This window comes from Furipterus horrens, unplaced genomic scaffold, assembly GCF_987537825.1.
Source record: "Furipterus horrens unplaced genomic scaffold, mFurHor1.1.pri manual_scaffold_11, whole genome shotgun sequence".
Classification (NCBI taxonomy): domain Eukaryota; kingdom Metazoa; phylum Chordata; class Mammalia; order Chiroptera; family Furipteridae; genus Furipterus; species Furipterus horrens.
The window spans coordinates 2,309,395-2,336,654 of record NW_028327181.1 but is presented as its reverse complement, the minus strand read 5'-3'; the positions used below and the strand labels follow the sequence as shown (position 1 = coordinate 2,336,654).

At 59.3% G+C, this 27,260-nt stretch overlaps 2 protein-coding genes across 9 annotated transcripts in view; one reads left to right on the top strand and one right to left on the bottom strand.

Moving 5' to 3' along the window:
* Positions 1–705: 705 nt before the first annotated feature.
* On the bottom strand, positions 706–18,192 carry CCDC92 (coiled-coil domain containing 92). The gene is made up of 4 exons (XM_090292479.1): positions 18,013–18,192; positions 2,790–2,936; positions 2,226–2,267; positions 706–2,041 (listed from the first exon to the last, which is right to left on the bottom strand). The coding sequence occupies exons 2-4, from the start codon at positions 2,917–2,919 to the stop codon at positions 1,269–1,271; spliced, it is 945 nt and encodes a 314-aa protein (XP_090148605.1). The 5' UTR covers positions 2,920–2,936; positions 18,013–18,192; the 3' UTR covers positions 706–1,268.
* Positions 18,193–18,706: 514 nt separating this feature from the next.
* The window catches only part of ZNF664 (zinc finger protein 664), a 79,304-nt gene continuing 70,750 nt past the window's right edge, over positions 18,707–27,260 (top strand). For 6 of the 8 annotated variants that reach the window (XR_016514153.1, XR_016514151.1, XR_016514150.1 and 3 more), the window contains exons 1-2: positions 18,707–18,881; positions 19,424–19,559. The gene's annotated coding sequence lies outside the window, so the exon portion shown is untranslated. The remainder of the gene's footprint in view (positions 18,882–19,423; positions 19,560–27,260) is intronic. The other 2 variants (XM_090292008.1, XM_090292007.1) reach the window with 1 other exon arrangement.

Here is a 27,260-nt window from a genome sequence, read left to right as displayed (position 1 = left end):
ATTTTCCTTCTCAGAGGAAACAAGCAGAAGTGCCTGGCATGTCACTGGCAAAGTGAGAATTCTAATGTAAATTTTCAAGGGCATGTACTTGGTCACCCAGGCCTGTGGCGGCAGAGGCATCCCTGGGACAAGAGCCATCTGCCAAGGTGGAGTGCGGAGGGCCGGGGCCACGGGGCCAGGCCAGGCAGAGCCCAGGGCCACCCAGCCACTCCTTCCCCTTCCTGGGCCCTCCAGCCCCGCTCTTCTGCCTCTGGCCTGGCGTGCGGGGGAGGCTGTTGAGCTTGGTGTCTTAAGTCCTGCCGCAGCTCCAGCCCCACCCTGTTTGGGTCTGTGTGGGTGGGGCACAGACTCACAGCCTCCAGGACTGGCGGCTACTTGGTGTCCCTTCCGCGCATGGGGCCCGTCTGGAGGGGAGGAATGGCCTTACGCTTCCAGGGTGGGACAGGGCAGTCACGGGCCAGAGGAGCTTGTGCCGCAACCTCCGCAGCACAGAATGTCCTAGGGCAGCGAGAGGACAGGAGACGCCTCTTTCCCGAAGTGAGCCCCTTGCCCCCGCTCCCCAGCCCCTCCAGCGTGCGCCCAGGCGAGCCCTCTGTTTGCACAATGATGTGACAGTTATGGGAGGCGCTGCTGTCCCTGCTTCCCAGCCACTCCCCCCACCCCACCCCCCGCTGGTTTAATAAAAGACACAAAACAGAACATAGGCAGGTTTAGAAAATTAAGTTTGTTGGGATCTGGAACATTCTGGAGAAAGCTAACACAAAACGGGAACACCCATTCCGGCTGTGGTGCTGGGAGGAGCTCTGTCATCTTTCTTAGGGCCTGTGACACAGCCGCTGGGCCAGGGCGTCGCGGAGAAAGTCTGCAGGAGGTCGGGGGGCGGGGCAGGGCTGCCCTGGAGTGTGTGTGGCTCTGACCTGATCAGGCGCGTGGCTGGCCGTCTGGCCTCAGTAACGCTGAGCAGCGATGCAGCCTGCGGCCCGCGCTCGCTCCGAGCACGCTAAGATACGCGGCGCGGCGTGGCTGAGAAGCAAGCCATTCGGCACACGGGTGCTGGCCACGGCGGATAGCACACAGGCATCTGCAGCGCGGGGACACGTCACGTTCTGGTGTGAGACAGCAGTGGAGCGGGAGGGGAGTACTCGGCTGGCAGGTCTGAAAACGGTTCGGCATGCATGAAACTAAAGGACAAGGTGTGGGCGGGTGAGACTTCCCTCGCGGTGATCACAGTGCATGGGCAGCCGAGGGGGAAGGGCGCCCGGCAGGCTTCACGCAGTTCTGTCCGTCCCCGAGTTCTTCCTGACCACTTTGCCTCCGTTCACCTGGTCGACCGCCAGCGTCTCCAGCTCGGGCGGGGCCTGCGGCGCGGCGCCGTGGGGGATGCGGTGGGCCACGCCCACGTGGACCCTGTGCGGCTTCTCGGGCGCCGGGCTGTGCTGCTGGCCAGCGCTGCGGTCGGAGGCGATGGGCGGGATGACCAGGGGCCTCTCCTTGACGAGGTGCACCTCGGCCGGCTCCCTGGCCAGCAGGAACGGGGTGGGGTCGGGCATGGCGTCCACCGGCTCCCGCAGGAGGAGTTTCCGGCTCTCGGCCCCAAACCTGTAGACCTCGTCAAACTCGGGGTGCAGGGGGGCGGAGAGGCTCTTCTTCATCCGGCGGCGGGGCGTCTCGGGCAGCTTGTCCCTGGGGGGGGCCGGCTTGTAGCTGGCCACGGGGCTCCCCGACGGGCTGCCGTCCGAGGTCCCGCTGGAGCTGAGCAGCTTCCTCTTGGTGGCGTGCAGCTGGGAGGTCAGGTAGGCGATGGTGCCGGCGCGCTGCTCCAGCTCGCTGGACAGCATGTTCAGCTTGTGGCTCTTCACCTTGAGCTCCTCCAGGTACCGCTTCTCCCGCTCCTTGATGGTGTTCTCCAGCACCGCGATCATGGCGTTCTTCTGCTCCAGCTCCCGCAGCAGCTCGGCGTTTTCCTTCTCCTGGGCCTTCAGCTGCGCCTCCAGCTCCTCGCACCTCTTCTGCAGCTCGCTGCTTCTGGAAGACGCATCTCCTGGAAGCACAGGCCCAGGGCCCAGGGTGAGACCCCACTGCCAAGGCAGGAAGGCCTGGGGGTGGGCGTCCCGTCTCCTGGAGCTCCGACCACACTGTGGCCAGCTCTGCACAGCGAGCGTTTTCTCCCAGGGGACAGTGCGGGGAGGGGCGCCCTTGTCACCGTCCAGGGAGGGAGCTCTTACCTGTCTGTTCCGAACTTGCGAGGGTCAGCTCATATGTTAAATCTGAAAAAGAAGCCACAGGCATTAACTGTGTGGTCACGGTGCCTTTCAAATGCTTTGTCAGCTTGGAAAATACAGAACCGGTCAGCCAGCGAGTCCTGCCCAGGTCAGGGTTAGAGGCAAGTGTGAGAGCGACAGAAACTATCCACGGCCCCCGTCCTTACTGGGTTCAGAGGGGACCCTCCTTTCCCCTAGAGTGCATCCCATCATCCATAGCAGCGCACAGCTTGCTTTGCTCCATTATGCTTCGGTCAGAGGTTCCAAAGCGCACTGCCAGTTCTAACCACTGCGTTCTGATCTTTCCAGTTCGTAGTGTGTCAAGAAGGGGCTTTGCAGCCTTCTTCCCAGCACGCCCATCAGGCACAGGGCAGGGTGCGGCAGGCACGTAGGCTGTGACAATGGGTGCCCACATCAGAGAGCAGCGAGGACCCTCTCTCTGGCCTGGTGAGGCAGCCACGCTGAAGCTGCCTGAGGACAGGTCCCGCTCCCCAGCACCCCCCCCCCACCCGGGGGTGCGGCCGGCACCTGTGCAGTGCTGCTGCAGCCTCCGGATCTCGGCGTGCAGGCCCTTGAGCGTGCCGGCGTGCTCCCGCTGCAGGAACAGGAGGTTCTTCTGCGCACTGTGCAGCTGGTTCTCCAGGTTTGCGGCGGCCATGCTGGCATCCGGGTGACCTGCGGGAAACACAGCCTGGTCGCTGTCCCTGGTGACGAGGCCACAGGGAAGAAGAGGATGCTGCCTGCCCACTGCTCTCGTTGGCTTTGCGGGGTCTCAGGCAGCGGCTCTGGACGCAGAGGGACACAGCAGATCCCGCCTCCCCACTGACACTAGCTCAACAGACCACGTGTGATCAGAGTCCCTCCCGGAGGACTCCCCTGACCAGGTAAGCGCTAGTGCCTCCCCATAGGACAGCTGGCACCTGCCACATGGTGAACATGTCCTCAAAAGGGTGTCTAGCCCAGGCCACAGCTAGAAGTTGGAGGAAGAGTGGGGAAGTCTCAGAGGAAAGTCCCAGATTCCAGAGCTGAGCCCTCCTCGGGAACTTCCCGAAGCGCCTCGCAGGGCCACGTGGTGACTGCAGGAGGCTGGAGTCTGTCCTCACGCCCTGCCTCAGCTCCTCCCTGTGACTTCAGTCGCCCACAGTCAGCCGCTCGCTCGGCCTCAGACTCTGCCTTTCCTGTAACTCGATAAATGTGGTGAAGCCCACCGGTCTCCTGCAATGGCCGCCGGAGGGAAGCAAGACGCCCTGCGCGCCCAGAGGCCGGAAGGCCGGAAAGTGGGCCATCTTTTCCGAGCGAGTCTCATCCATGTGGAGCCGTGCGGGGGCATCCTGTTTGCTGTGTCAGAGCCCTTCTGAGGAAATGCCAGTTCTCGGAGGGCTCCCAGTGCGCAGCACGCGGGAGGACCACGCTGGAAACCATCACACACCAGGCGCCGTCGCCATGCTGGTGACACCCCACCCCCACGCTTTGCTCTTGGAAGATCAATGACAGATTTGCACCCAGCTCTGGAACTAAGAACAGTTCACCACTGTGGCCCCCGCGGTGTCCTGAGCCCTGTGCACCGGGCACACGGGAAGCCCGTGGCCAGCACCTGCTGGACGAGCGAGCCGAGGGGCCAGCCTGCCCAGTGCGGCCGTGCACCGGAAACCTCTGCTCCCACAGGCCTGCCTCATGCAAAGCGCACGTGATGCACTGAAACGTCGCAAGTTCCGGCAGCACTAACAGTGCGTGGGAGGTGTGCACACGCTGGCTTCTCGCCCACCAGGCAGGCAGGGAGGGGCGAGGACTGTCCCCTCGGCGGCCCCCCAGTCCAGCCAGGGTGCAGCATGAAGTTCCACCCGCCCCGAAGTAAATGTGACTTGAGTATTTACGCTCTGACTGCCGCGGGGAGTCAGCAATGCTGGCCGGGCTCAGCCTGTCATTCACTAATTCCCCGTCGTCACCGCAGAAACCAAAACGGGCCCACGCTGCCCCCTCTCACGGGCACATGTCCTGGGAGGCGGCTGCCTGGGAACAGGAACCAGGTGGTTACTGATCACATACAGCGGCATGAGCTCGAGGACTCCGGGGAGCGCTGACAGGCGGGGACAGGGTCTCAGCCGAGTGACTTCCCCTGCCACCAGTCTCCCCTTCTCCGCACTCGGTGCCGCTGTGTGGGGTTCTCCAGTGTCAGACACACGGGACATGAAGGCCTTCTTAGGCCCCAGGACACAAGTCACGCCTCCAAGGGGCACCCAGACCACTAAGTCATGTCCTTAGAGGCTCACAGTGCCACAGACTCCTGAGGACAGAAAGCTGCTGCCACTTAAAAGGTGACGTTTTCACTTCTTATGTACCGGCGACACAATCATTGTAATGAGTCCATGTTCCACTAAGGTGACATGCAGGAAGCCACAGAAACGTCCCTTTCAGGCCAAGGAGGCAGGGCAGAATCCCAGAGGTCATTTGGCGGGACAAGTGGCGTCGGGCCTGAGAGGCCTAGTGCAGCCCGTCTGCGGCACTGTCAGAGGGAGCCGCGCCCCCGGCCCCGCCCCAGAGGGCCATGTGGTGGCTGGGGGACGGCAGGAACGCAAGGTGCCTGCCGCGTGACACCGCATCCTGCTGGGCGAAGGCCTCCACCCCATCGCGGCTGCGAGCCGCCGGCAACGCAGGACGAAGCCACGGGGCGCAGCGTGCCAAGCACGGCACTGCCTGTGTCACAGGGCAGGCTCACGGCCCCGACTGCGGGCTGTGTCGCGGCGGCGTCTGTCCCCAGGCACTGCAGTTCTGTCCCTCAGCGCTGCTGGGCGCCATCAGCCACTTCACAGTGACTTGCTCAGCCCACGGCAGCACAGCCTGCACCCTGGCCCTCTTCCCCCTTCGGAAACGCTGCCCGACACCGCAGACCGTGGGGCTGAGTCAGCAGTAAGGCTGTCGGGGCACCCAGAAATGGCTCGGGGTGATGGCGGGGAGGAGTCCAAGCCAGACGCGGTGCCCCCCCTTGCTTTTTCACGAAGGCCTCTCCTGATGGCGTGCACAGGCTGCCTACGCGTCCGTCTGCAAACGCAGCTATCACGTCGCCGCTCTCGGGTGCTCTTGGGACCGGGCCCCACATTCCTGGAGGCCCTGCGTGTCCCGCCCTGGCCTGGGCCCACTGCCCCGCCCCCTGCCACCCGGTGCGCCATCAGCACAGCTGTCCTCTCACCCAGGCGTCTGTCACCCCGCCCCCAGCGTGGCTCAGTGCACCTTGTTCCCCGTCTGGGACGTCCTTGGCAAACCACCCCCAGCCCGGCCCAGGGGACGGCCATTCTTCCTGCACACCTGGACCCACCCATCACGTACGGCCTCTGGATAACGGTCTGCTGCTTCCTTGCGTGCCGCGTGGTGATTGTGACAAGGATGATGCCGCACTCATCAGAAAGCCAGGCTGCAGCACTGACTGGAACATGACCTCACCCCACAATCCTGTACGCGCCGGAGGCAGGACCACACGGCAGCGCCCGGTCACGCTTCTCAGACCGGAGGCCGTGGTCCGGCGCTGAGGGACGAGGTGCTGGGTGCTCAGAAACGGGGACTGTCTTTGCTCCTGTGCGGGCAAAGGCAGCCTTACCTTTCTGCTCCACACAAAGCCCGCGAAGTAGGGTAATAATTTTAGTGTCTGAAGAAACAGCACACAGCAGCCACGGGGCAGCGGTGAATTAGTTATAAGCGGCTATTTTAGACTCTGGTCCTGAATCAGTGATGCCCATTCCCATGAAGCCATCATGCTGTGAACGAGGGGCGCAGCGGCACAGCCGGCACCTGGCGGACTGCGGCATCCCAACCCCGCCTGGGGCAGAGACGCCTCTGTGGCTCTCGTGGGGACCCCCCGTGCTGCTCCAGCGTCCTGCAGCAGAGAAGTGGCAGCAAGGACGTGAAGGCTGGCCAGGGCACAAAGGCAGCGGGCGTGGTGACAAGATGTACAAGCAGGAGAGGGGATTCCTGGCAGGGAGGTGGTTTTCCAAGCAGAGTCATGGATTCGGAAAATGCTGAGCGTGGAGAGAACCCCCTGTCAGCTGGGCCGACCCCTCCCCTGGCAAGATGAGAAGTGGAGGCCCAAGCTTTGCGGGACACGGCGGGATGGAGACAGCAGGACAGACAGGCTGCTGAGGGCTGGACCGTGTCTGCGGCTACACTGGAGTGCGCTCCTGTCACCTGCACCGTGACCTCTGACTCACAGGGTGGTGGTAAGTGCTAAATGCAATCACAACTTTGGCACACGGCGAGTGCTCAGTGTTAGCTGTGTCACTGTACGTAGCTGTCGGTCAGCAGTCCCCTAAACACCTCTCCGGAGCGTTCACTGAGGCAGTCACACAGTGGGGCGTTTCCTGGACGTCATCCAAGTGTGGACATGAACTAGCACATACGTGCCGGCTGCTTCAGGAGGGGAAACAAAGCCAACAGAAGCACGTTCTGCGGACCCTTGGCTTCCATCGCGCTGCAGAGGAGCCGTTCGGGGAAGGGCAAGATGCCCTCGGGGCCGGGAAACCTACTTCTTGCTCTGAAACAATCCATAATGCTTTACAGAAGCTGAAACAGGTCCAAGGCTAATGAGGCCATCAATTCTAAACCTAAGCCAGCAGCTTTCAGAGGAAAGGAAACTTGCCGTCTTGGAAACGGTTACTGATGTTCTTCTGAACTCACAGCCGTCCTGGTTGAAGAAACGTTCAAGGTGGAGGGCCCTGCAATTTCCCTTTGCTCATGTGTTTAAGAAATTCAGCCAGTAGACTGGAGAGTCCCCAGTGATTATGGCATCAAGAAAAGGGACACATTTCAAGAAACCGTAGGCACTCAGCAATCGCCACAGAAACGTCTGGTAAGAAGGACAAACACCGTTATGAAGTGGAACGCCACGTGTTTGTACGTGTGAGCAGGTTAAAAGCTCTGGGAGGGTCTACAGCAGAGCTTAAAAGCATTTATCTCTGATGGTGAGTTGTGGGTAACTTTCACTTTTAAAACTTCTATTTTGGCTTGACCTAAATCTTCTGTAATGTTGAACATATATTACTTTATAATCAGGAAAACAATTAGAAAGCAATCTCTCTCCAGAAAGACGGCCACTAAGTGCCCCCCGGCAGTGGCGTCGTGTGCTTGGTTCTGTCGCTGCAGGCGGCCTGGGTGCCGGCACTGTGGTCGGTCGGCAGGACCAGAGTGAGCGGCAGGCAGGTCAGAGAAGCGACCACTTAGTGTCCCCAGGGTGTGCAGGGGACAGCTGTGAGGCGCTCTTGAGCAACCCTGACCACACGCTTGACACGTCCCCATAATTCTGACACTGTCCGTCATACGGCACAAGGCGGTCAACCATCCCTGGGCGCTGACAGCCGTGACGACACGACTGCAGGGCAGTCTGGGAAGTCGCGGCCACCGGAGCCTGCACGGTGGGTTTATTAACGCGGTTCCCTGCAGTCTCACTATCTCAGACTTCGAGTCTCTCCTCAGCTTCTGTTTAAAAACCACGTGAGGTGTCTGCACACGGTGGAGGCAGCTCAGCCCCTCCATGAGAAGACGTCCCGGGAAGAAAGCAGGTCTGTGTCTCAGGTCGTCTCAGAACGGCTCTTGTGGGGCCGTGCAGGCCGCGGCGGGCGAACACGTGCGCGCCCCTGGTCTGGAGTCGCAGGGTGCTTCCGGGCGTGCCCAGCCTCCTAGGAAACTGGGTGACTTAACAGTCATGATGCCCACGCCCGTGGCAGGCCCTGTCCCCGGAGGCCAGGCACCAGCACCCCGTCTCCGGATAAGGAGGGGTTGCAGGTGGGCATGATGGGGTCCAGAGGCAGCTCAGCACTTGCTGTTTCAAAAGGCAAGTCTTAGGGGCGCCTTCCAGGGAAGGGGGCGGCTCAGGGGCCAGAGGGGGTGTGGTGCTGCCTGTCCTCTGGTCGCCCTCTTCTGGCGGCCCTGGGATGACTGCCCTCTGGGGACCACCCCGCAGCCTCCTCTCACCCTTTCATAAGCTACAGCTGAAAACATTCACAGCTGAAGAGAGACCACTGAACCTCTAATGAGCTTGTCACTTGCCGAGATGATCCTGAGCCAACAAGTTCGGGACATGAATCTCATCACTCACCCACCGGCAGTTCCACCTGTGACGCTTTCCTGTCAGCGGGAGGGAAGCACGCGGGTCGGGCAGGGTTTGCGTTTCTACGGCTGCCTGGTGTTCCTGCCGACGTTAACTGCTTCCTGGGTGACAAGTCAGGACAGAGCGGCCCAGAGCCGGGCTGCCCTCCCCACCTGCGCCACGGAGGCGCTGCTCTCTCTTCGTGCCTGGTGGCCACCATCAGAGCTGGGTTTCCCGGGCGGGGGAGTTGTGTCCACCGGCTTTAAAGACATCGCTCTCTATGGCCTGCCCCGCAGATGAACCACTTCACCTGATTTCACTGACGGGGCCGCTCGTATCCATTTCTGTGGGTCTACTTTATAGTACAGGTTTGCAGAAAAGAGATGCAGCATTCACTGAGGTTCTGTCCACTCAGACTCAGCCACCCTCTCCTTGTTTCATTCGCGCCGACAGGACATTCGTAGATATGTCCTTCTTGGGTGTCTGAGCTGATTATCACTTACAGAAAAAAAGAGACTTTACCCTGTGACGTATGCAGAAGAGCTCTGCCCAGCTCCAGCCACGTCACCTTAGGCAGCATTAAATTCACCTGGGCAAGCAAGCAGGAAAAAGCCCCCTCCTCCAACGTGCCCGTCTACAGAATGGGTCCACACTAGTTATTTCAGAAGAGTTTAAACTGGGAGGGCACTAGAGATCTCTGAAATTATTCAAACCTTCCAACAGGGGTCCGTCTATGCAGTGACTGAAGTCAGCCATTGGATTTTAGTACTTACCTGTATGCTGGTGATAACTGATACCGCTTGTTTTCATTCGGCATTTCTATGGAGTAACAGCTGTGTACCCATACTTTCTAAGGGAGGCAAACTTATTCTTTGCAGAAGGCATTTACCTAGATCTTCATTTCCTAGCACTGGTTTTTGACGGCTTCAGCATGGCCACCTAAGGCTGCGTGGCCCCTTGACCTTCCATCTAGTGATCTGACGGTCCTGACTTAGATGACTTGCCTGTTTAAATGTCCTTCCCTGAGCTTCCTGGGCACGTCCATCAGGTACACTTCACTGATGACTCCCATAGACCTCTTCCCGCTCACAATGCTGCTGTATGACGTCACGGAAGGACGGAACTCCCAGGACCCTGCATTCTCCTTCTTCAGTGCGTGGCACGTTAGGTTCCCAGGGAGGAGAACAGCCCCGCACAAAGCCCCGTGACGAAGGTCCAGGGCTCAGAGCAAGCTGCGCGCATGGAGGGCCAGACGTGAGGACGGCGCGAGGCGCGCGGGGCCGTGCGTGCCGCTTAGATTCGGACCGCGTCAGAGAAATGAGCCACTGGTGCAGGACCGCAACAAAAAAATGAAAACAAGAAAAGAAAAAAGGACAAATACATTTCATACGTTACCTGTCAGCGGTGGGAGGAAAGCAGAAGAAATTGGGCAAAGTAAACAACAGCTGGACTTTACACTCAAGAATTTTCAGATGGGATGCAATCCAGCCTCTTCCTTACTGATGTTCACCTCGTGGAAGGCCCCTGTTTTGTCATTTGTCCCGTTTGTAAGAGGCCTTGGTTTCACTTTCCTCTTGCACACGACCCCGACCTCCCACCACGGTTACGATCATCCCTGGTCCGTGACGCACTCGTTCAGGGCCCACTTCTATTCAGCTGCTCTTAACAGGGGCCCCTGGAGCACCCGCATGCTGGGCACCTAAGCACTCTGGTTTAGAGGGTCCAGGGTTCCCACGTGAAGTCCCAAGTCCTTGGCTTGGGTGTTTCAGCTCCTTCTGGTTGGGCCAACCCTGGTGAACTCTCTCGGTCCGTCGAGCACCCGTGGAATTTGTTTTCCTCCCAATTCGCATAACGGGCAGGACGGTCTCCTGGGGTCCTACGGGGCAGACGCTCTTCTTGTTGGTTGTGGGAAGGGTGTGGAGTGGCCTCCACCTCAGGGGACAGCTGACGTATGTGTTCCCGTGATGCTTCTCGGCTGGCTCTTCCCTGCTGCCGTGGGTGTCGCCATCGCAGTCACAGTGCGCCAACAGTAATGGCGTGGGACGACCGTCTCTCCCGCCTCTCCCAGCTCTGCCCTCGCACAGCCTGTGTCAGTCTAAGGCATCTGGGCAAGGAGATACTCAAAGGCATTTTTTAATCGTGAAGAGCTGAAAATCATTCATAAGAATAATAATTATGCCATTACCAAGGGTCTATGTGCCAGGCTCATAACCACTTCTGTTTTTTTTTTAACTTTAAAAAATGTTTACTGGTTTTAGAGAGAGGGGAAGGGAGAGAGACAGAGAAACATCAGTGAGAGAGAAACATCAGACTGGCTGCCTCCCATACACGCCCTGACCGGGGATTGAACCTGTAACCTTTTGTATGCAGGATGGTGTTCTAATTCCCTGAGCCACCCGGCCAGGCCGATCACTTCGTTCTTGAAATAATCATACATAGCAGGTATGAGTCTGCCCATTCTGTATAGAACTAAAGCTCAGAGGAGGAGGACACCTGCCTCAGCTTACCAGCACTGACTGTATGCGCTAAATGTGCACCTGTTCCCAAAGGCTGGAACCCGCTCGGCCTCAGCCCTTCCTGACAAGGTCCCCAATTCCAAAATGTGGCCTTTGGCACCAGAAGGTCTCATGGTAGCTTTGGGAAGAGTCAGTCCTGGTTGTTCAGCATATGTTCTGGACCGTCCCGTCCCCATGCGGCCATTGCAGACGGCGCGGTAACGAGGCTGCTGACGGGGCCGACGGCCATTTCCTGAGCGGGCCGTGTGCTGGCTACCATGCCAGCCGCTCTCCACACTGCACCCTGGTAGCTCAGCGAGGCGGGTACGTTCTGGGAACTGAGGCACAGGGCTTGGGTTACCTGCCTCGCTGAGATCACACACAAACTGGGTCTTGTCCTGGTGCTCTGGAGCCCCCTTCCCGCTTTTCCTTTTAAGGAGGGAGAGATGGTGCTAACACAGACCTATGTTTTTAACCAGAATAACGGTCTAACCGTTGGCTCAGAATTTCAGCTGAATCTCAAGGCACCCAATGACAAGGCTTCAGCAAGGCGTGACCTTCCCCACAGCCACCATGCAGATGACAGTGGACTTGAGAGGACCTGAACTCGCCTGTGCGCTGCAGCGACATGGTGGGGCCGGAACACCCCAGGCCCTGGACCCCGCCCTGCCACTTGTCCCCCAGGCAGCCTCGGGCAGGTCACGTCCCACTCCCTGCGCCTCCCTTTCCTTCTCTGCGACATGGGGACACGGCCCCGACCTGACGAGGGCTGTTGGGAAGCTCAGCGAGTTTGTCTGAAGAGGCACTTTCCAACAGGACGCAGTGCGACGATGGAACACCCGTCTGTTCTCTGCTGTGCAACAGGGTGGCCGCTGGCCCTGTGAGCTGGCCGCCCTGAGCACCTGAAGGCAGCAGGCGTCTCCGAGGAATGGAATTTTTTGTTCTAATTTGAATTAATAAAAAGTTTGAGTGGCCCCACGTGGCTAGCGGCTACCGTGCTGGGGCAGTGCGGCTGTAAAGCGCTGACAGCTGTGCCCGGAGCTACGTGTCTACCCTGCGCAGAGGCATCCGCACACGTGTCTTCGGCTCCAGATGCCCGTCCTGGAGGCTGCCGCGGCCGGTTCTCGCTTTGCAAGAGGAACTCAGTTATTCTACCTGTCATCCTCGTCGCAGGGCCCCGTTCTCGTCTTCACAGCAGGTACCTCAAGTTGGGTCGTTCATCTTTCTCACATCCCGAGAACGTGACTCTGTGGGCACAGGGCCTTCCTATCCTGTCCCGACTCCATCACCAGCACCCACGAGAAGGAACACCCCCCTCCAGCACAGAGGCCCCAGCGTCCCTCCTCCCTGTCCATCCGTCTGTCTGTGGACGCTGCTGGCATCACCGCCTGAGCTCCGCCTCCTGTTCCCCGCCACCCCCGGCCCCGTCCATGGAAAAACTGTCTTCCACTGAAGCAGTCCCTGGTGCCCAAAAGGTTGGGGACGGCTGCTCTGGCCGCTGGAGCGGACCCTTTAAGAAAAGGTTCTCTAGTTGGAAAGGCACTGCTGTCACCCAGCCTCTGCTCTGACACCCAGCCACTCCGCTGCAGTGCGTTTAGCGCGGGGGACGCGGGGACGGTGCTCTGACGGCCGGAGAGAGAGGCGGAGGGAGGACCTCTGGGGACTCTCAAACGAGCTCTCATTTCACGTAAAATGAAATAAAGTTTCCCTTCAGGGAAGGAACGAGTGGCTGGTTGGGGACATTCCACAGCTGGTGACATACAGGGTCTTACTGCCGAAGCTGCCTCGGTCACGAGCGGGCCGCCCCGGGGTGGCCATGCCACGCGGAGGCTGAGGCCCGGCTCCCGCGTTAGGACTGCGGCGGAGGCAGAAGCAGGGAGGGGACGCTCATGCCGAGCGTGGACGGGGCTCCTCTCTCTGGTCTGTGACGAACGGAGAAGAACAAGGACGAGCAGGAGTTTGCCGCAAAGCTTTTATTCCATCTGGAGAACGCTTTACTTTCAGTTTAGAATTTCCCAGTTAAAGAACACTCTGTTCCGTGAATTCTAGAACCCTGGGGAGCACTCACGTCACCAGGAGCGGCTGGTGATGGCGTCGCTTAACACCATCATTGATTGTTTACCGTCTTCTGACGTTTACAGGCCTATCACAACAGGCTGGGCAGCCAACCCGTTAACCACGCACCGAGAGGGGCAGGGCGGGCCAGGGCGCGTCCTGAGGCGCACGCGGTGTACTCGGGCTCCCGGGCCGCGTTTATCTGGGGCCACGAGACGCAGCTACAGCGGCACCAAGGCAGCGACGGGCAATGAAACGCTCCCAAGGTCTGTGCAGCCCAGGCCAGGGAAGGGGCATCCACGAGGGCTCGCCCGCTGCCCCCGCTGATGCTACTGCTGCTTCACCTGCCGCGCCCCCCAGGGGTGTAAATCCCGGCAGGCGGGGCCGTGTCCGACCGCGTGGGCACGGAGGCGGCCTGTCAGACGTCTGGGTACTCCCCCGATGGCAGACATGTGCTAGGGGAAGCTGCGTCCTGTCACTGGGGGCGACGGCGGAGGGCGTCAGCGCACTGCACCCTTGGGTGCCCCGACGCCTGGGCCCCGAGGCTCACTTCTAGGTGCCCTGGTGCACAGCAGCCCTGCCCCTTCTGCGGGGACGTGACTGTCCCATGGGCAGCTGGTACTGGTGCGCCCAGGAGCCCCGGCAGGAGCGCCAGCCTCACCCAGGGAACAACTTCTGACGTCCTGCAGTTTTCCTCTGGGGCCCAGGGCTGGGTGCTCGGCTTTCCACTCGAGTGCCAGGCAGGTGGTGGCAGCCTGCAGAGCGAGGTCCTGGCAGCCCCAGGGCCACCTCGGAAGGGCACTCTCCTCAGACCACAGCCTGTGGGGGGCAGGATTCACCACGGTCCGGGAATGAGTGACCGCCCGGCGCCGCCCGGCATCCTACCCCATGACCGTGGGCAGGACACGCAGGCACCCCCAGACAGCACTCAACCCAGCCGCCTCCGAGGCCTCGCCTCTGGCTGTCTTCATGCCGACTTACACTGCTACCTCGCCTCCCCCGAAACACACAGACTGGCCTGGCTTTGCCCTCAAACGATCAAGCCTGGCTTTGCTCGCCTCTGACCCGGGTCCAGGCACCGCGGCCTCGTGACACCGACGACCGCTGTCAGCCAGAAGTGACCCCACCACTTTCCTGATGGGAAGGGGTTCCTCACTAAATGCCGTCACAGCGCAGAGCGAGGAGATGGCAGGTCTGTTTCCTGCCACACAGCCCACGTCCCTCCCCAGACGCACATCTGCAAGCCAAGAGCCGCTGCTGCGCCCGCCAGGACACGCAGGGAGAGGAGGGGGGTTCTGTATCGAAGACGGAGGCTGACCCCGCCTTGAAGCGGACGGGCCCCACCTTAACGCCCCGCTCCGTTCTTGTCTGTGGGGACAGAACAGTCACTTACCACCCACGTTACGCCGAAGACGGCCCCGCGGGCTCTCACGGCGCTCACCGCTAAGTGCGCAGCTTTAAGAACAGCAGCGCAGTTAAAAGGCTTTCAGTCCTGGGAATTATAACTTGTGCGCGCTAGCAACGCGTAAGCAAAGTTACCCAAGAACGTGGGCAGAAAGGGCGCTCCATGCACCCTCGTCCCGGCGCAGGAGGCCGAGGGTCACAGGCGCGTGTGGACGCGGGGTGGGCAGGGCACCCCAGGCGCGCTGCCGGTCTGCCCTGCACGCCGCCAGTGTGGCTACCGGGGTGACGGACCGCGCTCGTGGCTGTGGCGTCTGCGCGCCTGGTTCAATGCACCGTCCCTCTGCCTCCTGGGCCCCTCGCGGGAGTCCCTCGGGCCCGCTCCCCGCGCTAACTGACGGGAAGGCCCCCCCACAGCGGACGCTTCACGAAGTCCTTCCCGACAAAGCAGCCGAGGCGGAGCGCGTCCCCTGTGGAGACGGGCGCGGAGCCACCGCCGCGTCCTGGCTGAGCAGGCGGTCTGCGGGGGCCTCCGTGCGGCGACGGCGGCACGGGCGGACAGCGTAACCCTGAACCTCTGGAGCTGCTCACTCACGGGCCGCCTCCCGTGAAAACTGGCCGTCCGGGTCCCAGGGTGGCGTCTCTGACTTGTTTCCTGAAGGAATAAATACGTGCTTGTAAGGCTTTCTTTTCTTTCTTTTTTTTTTTTTTTTTTTTGGTTGGCCAGAAGAACGTGATATTCTTACGTTTTCCCTTTGCACATAAAGTATAAATAATAACGTCTCCCTTGCTCCGACGAAGTCCGAGTCTTTGTCTAACCGGAACGGTCACACCCAAACTCAGCTGGCTGACGCCAGGCACAAAAGCGTGAGACTAACCCATCTGCCTCAAAAGAAAAGAAAGAACTGTTCTTAAGAGGTTTTTTAAAAGTTAAGTACATTAATTCAGAAAAATTTTTCTAACTGCTTCCTAAATCGGAGAGGTCGGATGCGGCCCCATGCAGAGGGCGTTTACTGGGAGCTTTGGTGTCCCCCGGAAACTGCTGGCTCCCCGGCCACAGACGCACCCTACCCTCGCCACCCCCCTCAGTACGCAGGCTGAGGCGGCAGGAGCCTCACCTGTGACAACCGACAGATCGTCATGCCTGCCGTCCCCAGGACTGGCTCAGCACACACAGGTCACGTCCTTTTCTTCTCCAAACACAGAGCTCGGTCCCCTGCAACTCTCCTCCTCCCCGGCTCTGTTTTCCTTCAGCTGCCAACATACGTGTAAACATCACGCAGACACACCGGGAACAGTCCCACGCCACTTACTGTAGGTGGAGGGGACTGTTGGCTGTGAAAGTTGAGTCATGTTTGAGTAATGAAATAGCAGAAACTAAAATGCAGAGCAAGCACAAGAATCAGCCCTTAATCAGTATCTTTTAAAAAATAACTTCAGCTAAGAAAACAATATATTCACAACTTGCTGACTCTCAAAGGAATGACATCATTCCGTGTTTAAAGAGTGTTAAAGAAGATTCCTGTTTGCCTTCTCAGCCAAGGATAGTTTTCCTCTTGATTAAATGTTTATTACAGAAAACAAAGCCACAGGAAGGAATACAAATCACGTGTAATTAAAGTCTTCTTAAGCAAACCCTTGAATGCGAGAGCACTTCATTACCTGTGAAACCCCATTCAAATGTAAAGGAGGATTAGGACCCTCTGACCCCAGGCTGGCCTCGCCCCCATGAAAGCTCCCCAGGGCCAGGTAGGTGCCCGAGGACTTCGCTGTGCCCACAACCCCAGCAGCTGGCCTAAGAAACGAAAAGGAACCACAGTGGCCCCATTCCGGTCCAGTGGAACCGAGGCGTCCGGGGGAAGGCCTCTCCCAGGGCAGGGCGACGTGCAGACTGCAGACGGGCCACCGCAGGAGCCCTGCAGGGAAAGAGCAGCCACCACCCCCGTCCCGCCCGCCTGCCCCCGGAGGCGCGTGTGGCAGGCAGCTGGGCCCGTACGTCCCTAAGTGCTGCTCACCTCCTCGGTGCTCGGAAGTGACTAGGACGTGCGGATGCACGGATGCACGGTGCCTTTGCTGCACGCCAGACCCGAGCTGCTAGAAGACAAGGACACAGTCGCGTCCCTGCTCCCACCTTCGGCAGGTGCGGACATCCTGGCTGGGGATGTGACCTCTGGAGCCGCCACCCGCGCCTGCCCAGCTAGTCCGGGAGGTCGGTCCCGGCAGCCACTCCCTGCGCCCTCGTGTGCACAGCCCACGAGGGCGCACACGCTGCCCTTCCCGGCTCTTCAGGGGACATCGAGCACGTCACAGCTGGCACACGTGTGTGTCCGCTGTGCATTCGAGACTGTTCATGGCTGACCCTGTTCCAGACACGAGAAAATGCCTTACGACATAAAAATATTTCTTAGAAGCGTCAGCACTGTTATCACCATCAGAATCGTTGCAAATGCATTCCACCAGGTCAGTAATGATGAAGACAGTGATTTTAACAGACCCATAGCCAATGGAGTTAAGAACCCAAGTGATTTTCTATTCTAAGTAAAAATTAATTTTTTTAAAATTAACTAAGTTCCAAGCGCCTTATTAGATTGATGGGTTTACATGCGCTACAGCAAAAACCTGATGCAGGTAACTGTTCTGTACTTTGGATTTTACAAAGAACTGCACTGAGTTTACTGAGTAATTATAACATGATGCAGAGGAATAATAAACTTTCATTTTAAGGGTTTTTTTTAGTAGTGTGTATGTACATGTAAACACTATCAGAAATATTTCACATCCGATGGACATTAGCCAAAAGAAATACATAAATTCAAAAACATCTTGGGAGGAAAAACCACTTTAAATGTTAGCATCTTTCCCCTTACAATTCAACAGCAAGAAAATGCAGGCAAATTATTGACTGCAAAAATAAGTCACTTAATAAAATAGTAGCAATGCTCTTTAAATAAAATTTCAGCGTAAAGGTCTCAAAAGCCAGCAATTCTGGCTTGGACGCTCCGCGGGTGGGCTTCCGGAAACGCCCGCATTTGCCACGAGACCCACGGAGCCTCGTCTCCAGCCTTGGACTAGGTCCCCCCGCGGAGGGTCAGCGCCGGGCCGCGCGACACGCGCGAGACGCTCGCCGCGGAGACGGAGCGCAGACGAGGCGTCACCCAGGGTCGGCGAGAGCCCCTCCCGCCGCAGGACGGGCCCGGGCCGCGGGGCACTAACGCGCGGGGCCGCGGGTCGGCGGGCACAGCCCCTTCTCCGGGGAGGGCGCTGACGCCCCTGCGGTGGGAGAGCGCGTCCGAAAGGGCTGTGGGTTCCGACGGCCGCCTCCCCGCAATGCGGCGCCCGCGCCCCGCGCCCCGGCCTGGCGGGGGCACCCCGGGCCGGCCTCTCGGCCGCGTCCGACGGGCTCTGGGGCGCGGCGCGCACGGTGCGCAGCCCGCACTGCAGCGCTGGCGGCAGCGTCCCCTCCGCACGAGCCGCTGCACGGGCCGCGGCGCCTCACGTTTGCTCTGCCTGCTTCCCAGCACTTCGTTGACCCCCGAGTTGTTCCCGCCGGGGGACCCCCCCGCGCCCCGGGGCTGGGACGCGGGGCCCCCTCCCCCTGCCGCGGGGGCTTCAGCAGCGACCTCCGAGAACGCCCGTCCGGACAGGTGTCCCGCCGCCCGCAGAGCCCCCCGCAGGTACCGCCAGGTGAGCCGGGCCGGACGCGATCGCACCGCGGGCCCCGCCTCACCTGCGGGCGCGGCCGTCGCGGTCCTTCAGGCGGCTCCCCGGCTCGGCGCGGTCCTCCCGGCGGGCCGGCAGCCCATGGGCGGGGCGGCGGGCGGGGCTGGCTCCCGGCTCCGGCCCTGCCCCGGCCCGGCCGCGGAGCGAGGTCAGTGGGCGCCGCCCGCCCCGCGCATCTCGCCGGCTCCCACCCGGGCGCTCGCCGCGGTGCACGCTGGGAGCGGGGGTCGGGGCGGCGAGGCCTGGCCGCGCTGACGGGGCGGGCGGCCGAGGCGCCGGCGCGGCGGCGGGTCTGTGGCTGCGGCGGGGGGGGGGGGGGGGGGGTCGGGGGAGGCCGATCGATACTCACTTGGCGAGGAGGGGGCGACGCCCCCCTCCCGCAGCTGCGGCGGCGCCGGGGACGGCACCGAGGGGAGGGAGGGTCTGGCGGGTGGGACGCAGGCGCACAGCTCAGGTGCGGCCGCACTGCGGTTGCCCTGGGTAACGCGGGCCCGGGCGGGGCGGGAGGAGGAGGAGCGAGGCCGGCGAGCGGGAGCGCGCGCGCGCGCGCGCCGGGGCGGGGGCGGGGGCGGCTGGGACGAGGGCTGGGTACCCGGGACCTGCCCGGGATTCGGGGGAGGGCGCGCGCGGGCGGCCGAGGGGCGGGGCGAGGCTGGGGGCAGGGGCGCGGGCCGCGCGGCGCGCATGCGTGCGGCCGTCGCTCCCCGGGGGCTGCCGGCCTCGTGCGTGCGCACGCGCGCTGTCCCCCGGAGGCGTCTGGGTGTGCGGAGCGCGCGCGCGCGCGGCTCGGAGGCGCACCTGTGAGGTGTCCCCGGAGGAGAGGGAGGGTGGGTGCGCGGAGCCCGCGGCCTGGGGCGCCTCAGCCCCTCACTTGGAGTGAGTTCTCGGGCGGCCGGGCTGCAGTCCCTTTATTTCTTTGCTGGACCGCGGCGGGGGCGCCGGGCGGGGGGCGCGGGGAGCGGGCTCGCGGTGGGAAGGAGGAGGAGTGCATTAAAGAAAAGAAAAACAGCCCGTCGCTGAGGATGGGCCTCGGGCCGCGGCCGGCCCCGGGCGTCGGTGGCGAAGGTCGGAGCCGCTCCGAGCGGCCTGGCGGCCCCCGGGCAGGCCCTGCGCGGTGCAGCCGGCTCTCGGGCCTCCGCGAGCCGGCGAGGGCCCGCCGCGCCGGGTGCGGGGAGCGGGGCTCACAGATGGCGGCCCGGTGCGCGGCGCCGGCAGGGGCTAGGGCGGGCGAGGCCCCGCGGGAGCCGGATTCCCGGGCCGGGCTCCATTGTTGTTGCCGCCGAGGGAAGGGGGGAGCGACACGGCTTCCGAAGCCCGTGAAGCCGCGCCTTGGAGCCTTTCCAGGCGGGTCCCGGGAGAGGCGGTAATGGCCGCGCGGCGGCCGGGCCTCCTGCATGGTGGGACGGTGTGTTTTTCAGAGCGCCCGGCGTCCCGGCGGAGCCCGACGAGCCCCCTGCGCAGGTGATGCGGGGCCCCTGGCGCCCCCGGCGCGGACCGCAGCCGCCGCTGGACGCCTCCATTGTCTGACCGCCGCCGGCGCCGCGTCCCAGCCAGGTAAGCGGGCGGGCGGGCAGCTCGCGCTCAACGCCCGCGCCCGGAGGGGCCCTCCCCCCCGTCGGGGCTCGGCCGCAGGCCGCCCCCGGCCCCTGCTTTCGGCCTCGCCGCGCCCGCCTCCCGGACAGTCCCGCGGCCCCTTTGTGAGACCTCGCGGGCCGGCGCCGGGCAGCCGCGTCCCCGGAGGAGCCCGCTCCGAGCGCGCCGGGCGAGAGTGGGCTTGTTGTCGCGACAAAGGCTGACGACCGCGAAGGGAAGGGAGGAAAAACTCCTCAGGCCGGTGCTTTTTGTTTGAGACACGTTTTGTGCCCTTCAGACAGCCGCCGGTTTCCACGGGGTCGAGCCGTTGTCGCTTCTGCGTCTCGTGTCCCGGGACGGGGTCCCCACTTCCCTTCCAGAGGCGGGGCTTCTTGGAGCCGAGGAGTGACCTTGTCCCACCACTGTCGGCTCGTTTCTGTTTTCTGACTTGCCTTTGCGCGCGGGGCCCAGCGCCCGCTCTCCGCGAACGGGGGCCGCCGGGACAGCAGCGGGACGGCGCGGCCCCGGAGGGCAGCCGTCACCTGGGCGCTGCGCGTCCTGGAGCCTCCGGAGCGCCCGCGCGGGCGTGTCCGCGCTCGAGTTACCTTTGTTCGGGGGCGCGGGCTCCGCCGCACTCTCGGCCTTTCACGAAGGGCTCGCTCATCTCGAAAGCCCGCTGCCCCACGTCCCCGAGCTGGGGTGGCCCACGGTTTACGGAGCCGCTCCCCGGATTGGGGGCGGTTTGGGTTTTCACTTTACGTTTAAAACAGCTTCCTGTCGGCGGCTCTCGGGGGAAACGCAGTTTCAGGGAAGGGCGCGGAGGTGCACTAACTGCAGAGCCCGTTACAGACCGGGCGGTTAGGGAGCAGGCCTCTCCGGGTAAGGACCCGCGGGCCCCAGCCCCGTCCGCCCGCAGCCCCCGTCCTCGGGGCTCGGCTGCTGCACCCGCCCTGCGCCGCCTCGGGCGCGGGTTTCATTAGCACTTAGATCCAAAAGGGCTTTTTTATTTGCCGTATCATCTCTGTGTTCTCCGACCAGGTATGCGTATTACAGAACGCTAGAGGTAGCCAGCGTGGCAAGCTTTTTCATGTGACTTTGTTACGATGCGTCTTTATCAAGTGCGTCCCAGACTTCTCCATCGGATCCTGTGACGCACGTGTCCCCCAGGGCTTCGCATGCCGCGGGCTCGTTGACTATGAACAAAGTGTCAGCAAACTGAACACAGCGTAGAACAATGCTCGTTGTAATATTCATTATAGTATTTAAACAAAACTTACTAGTGACATAAATTTGTATCTGTGTTTTCCTGGGGCAGCAGCAGAGTCAGGTTAGCTTTCCTTCTGGCAAAGTGGATTCTTACTGATTGGTAGGCAGTATCGGAAAGAGTTGAGCATTTAAAGGTTGATTGAATGGCCTGATGGATGTCATTTTAAGATGTAAGAGATGCAGTTACGAGCTTTGTAGATATTATTTCACTCAGATATACATGAGTGCTTATGGTGTGGGCAGCAGAATCAGCTTGTCCCTGTTTCCTTGGAGTCATAGTTTACGGGGTGGAGGGGATCAGAAATGAAATACAGTCACACAAACCACATGAATAGCCACAAACTGTGGTATTGGCTGTGGAGGTGAAACAGCACAGGCCATAAGGGTAACAAAGGACCACACTTTAGATTGTGGAGCGAGGGCCCGGGAAAGACTTTTTTTTTTAATTTGCAAAAATAAGGTTTCAGCTGAGAAGGGTGAGTAGGCGTTAGTGTAGAGTGAGGTGGGGATAATTTTCCAGGCAGGGGAACGGCATGTGGGCAGGCCCTCAGGGGGGTGGTGTAGGGGGGGGCACTCTGCCCATTCCAGGAACTGGAAGAGCGGCTGTGGATCGATGATGGTGGATGAGGGGGAGGGCGGCTGCGCAGGGGGCTGGATCATGCAGGGGCTTGTAGGGAAGGTTAGCGATCCTGAGTGAAATGGGAAACCATCCCAAGGCTTGGCTTTTAAGCAGAGGAGTGACATAATCAGATTTGCATTTTTAAACAGCCACTCCAGCGGCTGCTTGCAGAATGTGGGGTGTGGGGTGGAGAGTGGAAGTGGGGGAGACCAGGTAGGCCACTTCAGAGGCCTGTCTAGAGGTCTGTTTAGACGAGAGGTGGACTTTCCCTTGGAGTTCATGTTGAGTTCAAGCTACCAACTAAAGTCCAAATAGATGTTTTATTATTTTTAAAGTTCTTATTTTTTATTAAAAAGAGGAATGAAAGGCACTTTTTTAATGCGGAAAATACACATGAATATTAAACCGATTGTCCACACTATACTTAAAAGTATGAGTCAAATTAAGAATCAAGCAGTCATTTAACATGGTTTTTATAGGTTTTGTCAAACAGTAATGCCTGAACTAAGAGTGGGGTGAGGATATAAAATGAAAAGAAGGGAAATATTTTGTAGATGCTGTTGACGACAAAAATGAGAGTAACTGAAAAACACCCCAGAACTGAGGAAGTGCGTGGGTATACAATGCGTATATGAAATTCATAGTGCTCTGAATACCTAAAATAACCTGACAGAAGCTAAACTGGGAACTAAAAAGCAGGCTCTGATTACAATGCTCCACAGACATAACACTTGCGAGTCCAGTCTTACTGAGACAATAGTGTGATCTCTGTGAAGGAGGCCATGGAATGTCCTACAGTGGGCAGACTGTCGTCCGTGGACAGACAGGCCGTGTTCCTGGACGAGATGCGTAAGCAGAGACCTGGACAGAACAATCAGGAGTAAGGAGGTGGGATAAGCCCACTCCGATATTTAAACACCATTAGGCACGTTCCTTTGAAACTGTTGTACCAGCTCTAGGGGATCTGGGCAGGTCACTGGGACCTGTTCACTCCAGAACTAACCCGTGTGTGGGGACGTACTGAGTGATAAGTCAGCACAACGCCCCCCCAAACCCTGAAGAAAAGAAGTAAATAGTGAACACCTGCAGAAAGGGGCTCTTTCTGCTCAGGTGACCCGAGCGCAGGCTTTGCGGTCAGGCAGGCACACCTGAGCTGGAATCCGGTGCTGCACGGACGGATGACTCCAACTTACACTGCTGTGGGGGACAGAGCTGTAGGTTCCGGCCCCCGGGTCCGCTGTTAGTTAAGTCATCGTCTTAGACAATGCGAAACCTCCCTAAGAAAAGGGCAGGCAGTGCCCCCAGATTAAAAGCGTAACGACAAAGTAGGACAATATTTTGACTTGTAAGTGAAGAGTTAATGTCTTCAACATGCAAAGAACATGTATAAATCGGTGAGGAAAATAATGAAAATCTACACAAATGATCGCAGGATGTGGACAATTTACTGGATAAAAATAGAGTTTATTAAACGTTTGGCAAGATGTATCACTCACTAATGATCAAATTTGTAATTACTCCTACAGAAAAGTAAGTCTATTCCCAAGAGCAATAAAACGAGGAGACATTTAAGAACAAAACATAAACGTACAGAGGCTTTATGAAGAACGGCAGGAAATGTTTACCTAAAGGATTCAAAAGCCAGCCTAGTAAGTGCGCAGACATCACGTGTTTCTGGTGGGAGGCATCACTGGAAAGATTGCAGTACTCTACAAACTAAACTAATTCCAATTGTAACCCCAGTGCAAATTGTTTTTGGACACTTGAGAAGTTGCTTCTCAAAGTTGTCTAAGGACTAAACATGCCAGAATGACCAAGAAACTTTTCAAATGGGAAAAATAGTGGTGGAGGATTTGCTCTGCCAGCACCAGAAACACCGTGTGCTGCTGCAGGGATGCGGCGGGCGAGGGCAGGGACTGACAGTGTGGCCCTGGCCGGGTGGCTCAGCGAGGTGGCGGGCGTGCCCTCTGGGAAGGGCATGGACAGGAGACGGCGCCAGTAAGTGGGGCATCATATTGATGTTTCTCTTTCCTTTCCTCTGTATCTAAAACCAATCAATGCAGTTTTTTAAAAGGAAGAACAGACAGACTGGTACAAGGAAAAATGGAAGATAACCACAACTAAATTTTGGCATCGGTGTGCTATGGGATGTTACGTAGCTTCTAAAAAGAGAGGTAGCCGTGTGTATGTTGGACACGGCCTTGCTGGGGGTCCAGAACATATATTACTGAGCCAAGAAAGGAAGTTCAATGTTTTGTAAGATACCAAAAAAAAAAAAAAAAAAAAAAGTGTGGGTGTGTGTTCTGAATGAAAGCAAAAAAAGTTTTAGAAGGGTACATGGGAACCTTTGTGACTGTTCAGGGGAACACCATAGGGGGACTGACTTTTTAATTTCACATACTTTTTCACTGTTTTTTCTTATAAGAAACATTTACCTTTGTAATAAAGATGCTACAATTTCTCATTTATCCATTTAATAAAGGCCTAAATTTAGACTAAAAAATTATAGCACCTCGTACTTATGAGGAAGGGTGACAATGTCACACACTTACGTTACGTTGCAAGTATGTATCAAGAGCCTTAAAAGAGTCATATTCTTTGATGTAGAAATAATTTAGGACCATCAAAGGCGCATTTTTTTAATTAGAGAAGCTTCACACACACAAGATGTATATATGGTAGAATTATTTTTAAGGGAGGGTTTGCAGTCTGATTGAGGTATGACTCATCCCCTGGGTAATATGTGGCCATTAAAATGTTTACGACAGTGTTAAGTGGAATAAAACCAGGACACAAAATTGCATATATGATATGTTTAAAACTCTTAAAACTCTTTAACAACCATCTACAAAAAACCTATAATGGGAAACTGTCTAGAAGAAATTAAATGACAGTCTTAAAAATTGTGTCCATTGGAAGGTATGATGGGTGATTTAAAATGTTTTCCTTTTTGCATTTACCAAGATTACATGTATTACATTTACAGTGCAACATTCAGTCTTAAAAAGTACATTATATCTAGGACATGTTAGAATATCTAAACATTTTTTGAGTGGAGCACTTGGAATACATCTGAGTGAACTTTTGTTGCTTCCAGTATTTGGAGGAAAATTGCAGAGTAAGAATCATTTTCATTTCCAATTTTATACCTGTACAATAAATGCAGAAACTTAACCCTGGGTCATGGATTTCCTAGTTTGATTCTTGTTAACACACCGTGTTTCTAACACACGGAGAACATGCTGGCTTTACCTGAGACTCGGGGGGAGTGGGGGCGGCCGGCAGACTCAGGGTTCCGTGGGGGCCCCCGTCCTGCTTCAGAGACAGCAGCTGTCTTGCTGTGTCTGCGTGTGGTGGAAGGTGAGGGAGCTCTGGGGTCCCTTTCCAAGGGCACTGATCCCATCACGAGGGACCTGCCCTCGTGACCCACACCTCCCAGAGGCCTGGCCTCCTGTAAAGCCGTCACACTGGGGATAAGGTTCCAGTGGACGAATTTGAGGGGAACAGACGATCCGTCCACAGCAGACGTATAGAGACTTAGAATCGCGGACAGCGTCCTCCCCCGTGGCTGATGTGGAAGCGCGGGAGTGGGCAGGCCGCGGAGAGCAGAGCGGAGCTGGGGCCTGGGCGCATCACAGGGCAAGGCGGGGGCGAGCGTGCCCGCAGAAGGTGCACCGAACAGGAAGGAAGACGCCTTCCGCACGGAGCATCTGGTGGGCAAAACCCGTTGAAAACAGCTTAGTGAAGGGGGTTTGCTGAGGGGCTGCCGTGATGTCCAGGCCGGCTTCTCGCCGGGGCCCGGAGGTCTTGGGATGTGGACAGAGGTCGGTGCAGCCGGGCTCCGCTGTGTCTCCTGGTCTGAGCCCTGCCCGCTCAGCTCAGACACAGTCTCCCCTTCCCGGTGTGAACCCCCGGGGGAGAGCCCCCCGCTCTGCTCTGACCCCACATTCACCACCGTCCGGGTCACTGATGTCGGGCCTTTGGGGGCAGGTTGGCCTCGCGTGTGCCTGAGCCTGGCAGGCTGGCCGGGGGTGGGGGTGGGGGTGCCAGTGAGCGTGGGGTCCTGGCAAGGAGTTCCAGCGTGGGCAGGGCCCGCGGTGCCCAGTGGCTCAGCGCTGTGACAAAGGGAGTGCTGGGTTTGGCGAATTGAAGTCATGTAGCCTGGTTTTAAAGTATTAGCACAGTTAATCCGTCGGGGAGAGTCGCAGGCCAGATCACCAGCGGCTCTGGGAGCTGTTCACGTGTGCCTGGAAGGGAGAAGTTAGAAATGGAGCTGAGCTTTGGTGCCGTGTCGGCCGCGTCCAGAAGGGCTTGTGCGGAGCAGGGACTGACACGGCTCCCTAGCAGGCGCGCTGCTGTGCCTTATTCTGACGGGGACAGGCGCTGTCTCTGCGTCACCCGATACAAGAAACTCAGGAAAGCTGTGCTGGCGCTCATTTATTTTTCATACCCCTGCAAGTTCAAGTTCATAAAATAATCATAGCTTATTTCCATGGTCTCGTGACAGGTCTTATGAAGACGCCCTCGTGGCCAGAGCAAACCTCTATGCCAGAGATTATAAAGTCTGCCTCTTAGGTGAATGGAAAACAGCTCCTAAAGGTCGCCCGACTCCCTTCCTTCTGTGCGGTAAACCCTGTCCCACCCTCTGCCTTCGGAGTTACTTGTGCACGTGCGGCTCAGACGTGGGTAGGACCGAGGCCCGGAGGCCCCGAGGATGGCTCACTGACGCGGGGTCCTCGGCGCGGCCGGCAAGCGTAGGTTGGGCCTCTCTGCTCGCCCATGCGCGTCTCCTTGCTGCGTCTCCGTCTTGGGCAGGAGTGGGGCCTGGCAGGGGGCCCCAGGCTCCCAGACTCGGGGGCCCACGGGGAGCAGGCCGTGCAGGTCTGCATGGGGCCCGCCCTCTAGTTAGAGGCAGTAATCCCCTGTGAAGTCCAGGCTCACGTGTCCCCGAGGGGCTCTGAGCACGCGCCAGGGCCTCTGGAGGCCTTCCGCCAGGGAGGACAGAGCCCGGGGAGGTCTCCTCCGACAGCCGGCGGCGGGGACCGGAGGGCGGCTGTGGGGCGCTGACCGGCGGTTCCCGGGGGCAGGGGCCCTGCGCGCAGACCGAGACCAGGGTTCTTCAGGGCTCGGCCGTTGTCACGGGCCCTTGAGATGCTCTTAAGCTGCTGCCGAGCGGGCCTAAGGGCGGAGGCGCCCTGCTGCCCTGGCGTGTCCAGGCGCGTCCACCCCGGCGGGCCTGCCGGGAGCCTGCTACAGACGGGCTGCTGCCCGCGGGGAAGCCCCACGCCCAGCCGGGCTGACGCGCCAGTTAGTTAGCGCCCTTCCGTCGTAAGGGGCCGGGCGTGTGTGAGGGGGCTCCGGGGCGCGAGGGCAGCCCGCGTGAGCCACGGTCCTTCCCGCGGACGGGGGTCTCTCAGGGCGCCTCTGGCCCTTGGCTCCGCCCTCCGCGTTCTGCTTCCTCGAGACTCATTTGCTGGGGCCCTTCCAGTGCCTCTCGCGTCATAACCTTTTGGCTCCAGCCCTCACAGCCAGTCACCTCCTTCTCAGCGCTGGGAACTGGACTCGGTGGTCCCGGTCCCTGCCAAGCTCTTGGGTCAGGTGCCCGCGCGCGGTGTGGAGCCGGCCGGCCAGCAGGCGCCTCGCTGGGCTGTGGGACTCAGTGGGGAAGAGGCGCCCGGCCCCACGTCAGAGCCGCCTGGAGCCCTCCCGACGTGCTCCTGCCCTTTGAGTGTGTGCTGGCCGTCAGGCCTCACCGCCACGGGGAGACTGAACCCCTAGCTACGGCGCAGGCGTTTTCA

Coding starts and splice junctions, on each gene's coding strand:
- CCDC92 (XM_090292479.1), bottom strand. CDS start 2,919: ATGGCCGCCGCAAACCTGGAGAACCAGCTGCACAGTGCGCAGAAGAAC. Junction 2,268..2,789: donor GCTGCAGCAGCACTGCACAG/GTGCCGGCCGCA, acceptor CTTCTTTTTCAG/ATTTAACATATGAGCTGACC. Junction 2,042..2,225: donor CGCAAGTTCGGAACAGACAG/GTAAGAGCTCCC, acceptor CTGTGCTTCCAG/GAGATGCGTCTTCCAGAAGC.